Below are 5562 nucleotides of genomic sequence, written 5' to 3' on the forward strand. Positions count from 1 at the left end.
ATTTTTTAATTTTTTTCATTTTTTCATATATATTTTTTTTTGTAATTTTTATAATTTGCAAATTAACAATTTGACTAAGTTTAATTTGATTTCTCATTTCCCTATCCTTAACAAGTTTGGAACTTTTGGAAATATATATATATATAGATATATATCTATATCTTATTACAATATAAATAATAGCCATTTAACAATAAACAACAATTTTTTTTTTCAACAATTTTTAAGTGGTGTTTGTTAAAATAAAACATTTTAAAAAATTACTTTTATATATTTTTATTTTTAATATTCAACAATTTAAAAAAATATATAAATGTTTATTTTGTTTGGCATTTTTATTTTTGTTTTTTCTTCACGTTTTCGATTTTTTTAATCTTTCAAATTTCAGATATATTTTCAATTAGTTGAAAATATATTTTTATTTAATTAAAAAGAAAAAGTAAAAATGTTAATTTTTTTTCATTTTTATTTTTTTTTTCAAATATTTTTTCATTTTTCAATTTCAAAATTTCTGTTAAATTTATTAACTATTAAATAAAAAAATAAAGAATGTTTTTATTTTATTTTATTTTAATTTTTTAATTTTTAACTATAAAAAAAATTTTGTTATATTTTTTTATTATTTTTCTTTTATTATGCAAATTAAAATATTTTTTTTTTTAATTTTGTTTTCTTTTTTTGCCTATGTTTGTGTGCTTAAAATAAACCACAGTTTGTTTTGTTGTTTGTTGTCTTAAAAATAACAAAAAAAAAACATCAACTAGCTAAAGACAAAAAAAAATTATATATATATAAAGATGTTTGTAAACATAATATTTCAACTTGGCTAATTAAAATGCTAATTAATTAATGTATTAGAATTACGAATTAATTATTAATTAACTGAACACAGCTTCTTGGGGTTGAAAGAATAGAATTTGATTGCTTCATAACATAGCTAAATGATAAATTATACAAATACATAAGCTATATATACATGCATATATATATATATAGATGGATATATGTATCAGTATCTGTAGCTGAGAGGCTATTCATTTAGCCTTTGGAAACTTTTTACTTAGCTCTAAGCTTAAAACTTAATTTCTTAAACAATATTCTATATATATTATATATATATATATATATATATATATATATATATATATATATATATATATATATATATATATATATATATATATTTCTAATGCTAATAATAATAATAATAATAAAAAAAACTTGTCTAGGAACAAAACCGTGCTCTGTTGAGCCCAGAGTTGGAGCTCAGTTGGCGCCCACATTGCGCGTCTGATGCGGCTCGTTGGCTGTGGGCGCCAGGGGGCGGCGCTTGAGGCAGACCTTGAAGGACTCGGGCGTTATGGTGGCGCCCACGTTGCCCTTGAGGCTAGGCAGCGGCTGGCCCTCGGGCAGTGCAATATCGAAACAGTGCATGAACGAGGCGAAGAACAGGAAGAGCTCCATGCGCGCCAGCACATCGCCCAGGCACATGCGCCGGCCCACACCGAAGGGTATAAAGTATTCCGGCTTGCGCACCTTGCCCTCCGTGTCGATGAAGCGCGATGGGCGAAACTCCTCCGGCTTCTCCCACAGATTGGGATCCATGTGCACGCTGTTGATCAGCGGTATGACGTGCGAGCCGGCCGGTATGGTATAGCCATTCAGTTGCACATCTCTGCGAGGCGATAGCATAAAGAGACAGAGTCAGGGAGAGAGAGAGAGGGAGAGAGGGAGAGAATGTCAAATGCTGAGTTAGTCAAGTGTTTCAAGCGAGCTGCAGCTCTTTTTTCTTTTATTATTGATTTGTTGCTCGGTTATCAGCTGACAAGCCTCTAATCAGAATTATCAAGTGCGTAGAACCGAAACTGGGCCAAACTGCGACGCAAAGGAAGCGCTTCCAATGAAACCGAAAGCCTGGGGCCGGGGGAGGCAGGCCGCGGAGGGGGCGGGATTGAGTACTGAATGAAAGCCAGTTTCCCAGTTGCTTGGCTTTCCAGTGCCAGTGCCATTTGATTTGATTTGATTTGATGTGCTGTGAGAGGCAAATCAGCCCCCTCCATCGTCCCCTGCCCCGTTCGGCCCGGCCCCTGGCGACAATGAATGTGCCAATCTCGTGCCATTGTCCATGCGTGGAGTGAATGAACGGACGAGTGCGGACCTCGTTGTCGTCATTTGCATTCAGCATTTGCGCACAATTCACTGCATGCGTAAGCGCTCGGGGCGATTGTAGGCGTGGCCAGCTGATAACTGTTAAGGCAATGGCCAACTAGCGATAGCTTACCTTGTGGGCGAGTGCGTGGTGGCCAATGGCACGATGCTGGAGCGGCGCATCGATTCGAGTATCGTCGACTCGGTGACTGGCAGATACTGCAGATCCTCGATGGTGGGCAGACGATGGCGTCCCACAACCTGATCGAGCTCGTCCTGGACGCGGCGCATCTCCTTGGGATTGCGCAGCATGAACACATTGATCCAGAGCAGCGTCGTCTTAATCGTCTCCATGCCCGCCGAGAACAGATCAATGATCACCTGAACCAGTTGCTCTTCTGCAATGACCAATGGAGAGGAAGGAAAGGGGGGATTAGCACTCGATATTTGGAAGCTGCGCCAAGCGTTGTTCACTCACCATGATCCTTGCCGTCGAAGAGTTCCGCATCGGTGCCATCGGCCTTGGCCTTCTCGATCTCGCACAAATAGTAGTCGACCAGATCGCGCACGTTGCTGGGGTCAAAGCTGCGCTTGTGCTCGTCGATGACGTCGCGATAGAACTTCTGCATCTCGGCGCGATTCTGGGCGATCTTGTTCTTGGCCGTCGAGATGCTGGGGAAGCACTGCAGCGTCGGTATATAGTCGACGGTGTGAATCTCGCCAAACAGCCGCATGCCCTCCTCGATCAGAAAGTTGAAGCGCCTAAACTTGGGATCGTCGATGCTGAAGCGTGTCGACATCATCAGGCTGCAAATCACATTGCTGACGGCCACCGAGATGACTGGCGACATGTCAATCGGCTGTCCATCGCTCGCATGCAAATGACCAATGAACTCATGCACCTCCGTCTGCAAGGAGAGGAAGAGAAGGGGAGAGGAGGAGAGGGGCGTGTGTTTAGTGAATGTAATCTCGGCTGCTCCAACGCCTTACTCACCATGATGCGCTTCTGCATCTGCTGCTTGCCATTGCCCATGTAGGTCATCCCGAACTGGCGCAACTTGTCGTGCAGAAAGCGACGCTGATCCTTCCACAGCTTGCCGGTGCTATTGATGATGCCTGCAAGCGATACAATGCGGTCCAGTATATTAAGACAAGTTATTCATAAATTCATGTACATATATATACTATATACTGTATACTATATATATATATATATGTAGTTGGCACTTAGCGAAATGAGTTTTTATTTAATTTTTAATTGTTTTTGTTTTCTTTCTCTTGCATTTTGCTTTTTATTTTCGTTTAATTGAGGTAGGCTCTGGCCCACTTCTGGGCCAAAAATGAAATCCCCAACTCAAGAAATGTTGGAATTTTTTGTGTTTTACTTCTCTTATCATTGAAATAAAAAATAAAAGCGGCTTATGGCCGGGCCAAAAGCAGCCGTAAAAGCAAATACGAAAAAACATTGCATTAAGTAAAGCGGGCAACAAAGAAATCCATTGCTATTGTCATTTTTTTTTAATTTCTTAACATATACATATATACTTCTTTTTATCGAAAGTCGAAGTGCATTACGGCCACATATATGGGTATGTGTATACGCCTGCTTAGCTGCTTTTATTTATTTCTTTATATTCATATCACTTTTTGTATATTTTTCTGTTTAAACTTTTATTATTTATGGAACATTTCTTGCGGTCGCAGCAAAAATTTGCAACGCGTCGATTGTACATTTCCATATTATTCAAATAAAAATACTACGAATAGTAAAATATATATATTAATGACTGATATACACATATATATATAATGAGAAAATCAGAGCGCAATATTTAATTTATTTTTTTTTTTTTTGTGTAAGAAGTAAATTTGTTGTTGAGTTTTAATATAAAAATAATTTATATTTAATATATATAAATCTATACTTAATAATATTTATATATAGATATATTTTTGAAAATTTTTAAATATAAAATATATATTATTAAATATAAATTAGATATAAATTAAATTTTGTTCTCATTTGTATACATATATTATATTCTTAAAAAGCCAAAAATTCAAGATTAAATTTTTTATTTAAAAAAAATTTAGTCAAACATTTAAAAATTATTTTTTATTTTTAACTGTGCAAGTTAAAAAATAAATGTACATATTTTTAATATTTTAATTAAAAATTAATGTTTTTATTTTAATTTTTTTTATATATTATATATTTAACTATTATTATTCTTAATTTATTTATAGATTTTTTCTTTAAATTTCCATAAGTATAAAAAAATTGTATTATCTTATTCTTCATAAATATTTTATTTAATTTGTTTTCATAAATTATTTTTTTTCACTTACCATAACCGTTGAGCGTTTGCATGAACGGCGTGTCCGGTCGTCCTGTGAACTCCTCGCGGCGAAAGCACTCGCGTATCATTTTGTAGTCGCTCATGACGACGGTCAGCTGGCTGCCTAGGCGGGTGGAGAAGAGGGTGCCGTATCTGGTGGCCAGCTCCATGAAGCGCGTGTGCTTCTCGTTGCCCATGAACAGCAGATAGCCGATGACCGGTAGGCCCCAGGGGCCGGGCGGCAGTTTGCGCAGCTCGCGGTACAGGCGCAGCAGCCATTGCAGCACCTTGACCAGGGTCAGGAAGCTCAGCGAGAACAGCAACATATTCTGTGCGTCCTGCTGCTCCATCAGCAGTTGGCGCTTCACAAATTTTATCACATACGATTCGCCCAGCATGTTGCCGAGTTGATCTTGCTGCTGCTGCTGCTGTTGGGGGCGGCGTCCTTTAAGCTGTGCTGTGCTCTTCCCTTCTGTATATTTACTTATATATATATATACATATATATATAAATATATATATATATATATATATATATGTTTTTGCTTGATTTATTTGCTGCACTGCAGAGTCATTTGTTGTCACTTTTGCTTTTACTTGCGGCTGAACGTTACGAAAAAAATAAATTCTTTTTTTTTGTTTGTGTTGTTTTTTCGTAGTTTTGTCCGTGGCGCAGGAAACAGTAAAAAAATTGTTGCTGAAGATTTCGCCTTTGTGTGGTGATTTTTATTTAATTTTTTTTTTTAATTTTTTGTTACAAAAAAACTGCCTAAAATTGTGCGTTTGGCTGCGTTGTTTTTCGCTTGACAGTTTGGTAACAGTTTAAGCGTAGATCTAAAAAAAAATAGTTGCGTGCTCGAGTCGAAGAAGTAGGCGGAGAGACCCGGAGACGATTTCGCGTCGAGCGTTTATAGTTTTCGACTAATGGCTCGAGCGTATGTCCTTGCCACTTTTATAACAACTCGGCCGCCGCTTCGCAGAGCAGCGCCGAACGCGAACGAGTGATCGACGGCAATCGCGGCTCGGCCGCTTCAAGCGCGCGCACACTCCCAGAGCCAGAGCCGACGACGACGAC

At 37.8% G+C, this 5562-nt stretch overlaps 1 protein-coding gene across 1 annotated transcript; it reads right to left on the minus strand.

Annotated features, from left to right (window-relative positions):
* Positions 1-1204: 1204 nt before the first annotated feature.
* On the minus strand, positions 1205-4944 carry LOC111596168 (cytochrome P450 18a1). The gene is made up of 5 exons (XM_030224168.1): positions 4498-4944; positions 3143-3264; positions 2627-3056; positions 2282-2546; positions 1205-1675 (listed from the first exon to the last, which is right to left on the minus strand). The coding sequence occupies exons 1-5, from the start codon at positions 4883-4885 to the stop codon at positions 1267-1269; spliced, it is 1614 nt and encodes a 537-aa protein (XP_030080028.1). The 5' UTR covers positions 4886-4944; the 3' UTR covers positions 1205-1266.
* Between the last annotated feature and the right edge of the window lie 618 nt (positions 4945-5562).

This window comes from Drosophila hydei, unplaced genomic scaffold (assembly GCF_003285905.1).
Source record: "Drosophila hydei strain 15085-1641.00,03,60 unplaced genomic scaffold, DhydRS2 tig00000379-arrow-arrow-pilon, whole genome shotgun sequence".
In the NCBI taxonomy this organism is placed as follows: domain Eukaryota; kingdom Metazoa; phylum Arthropoda; class Insecta; order Diptera; family Drosophilidae; genus Drosophila; species Drosophila hydei.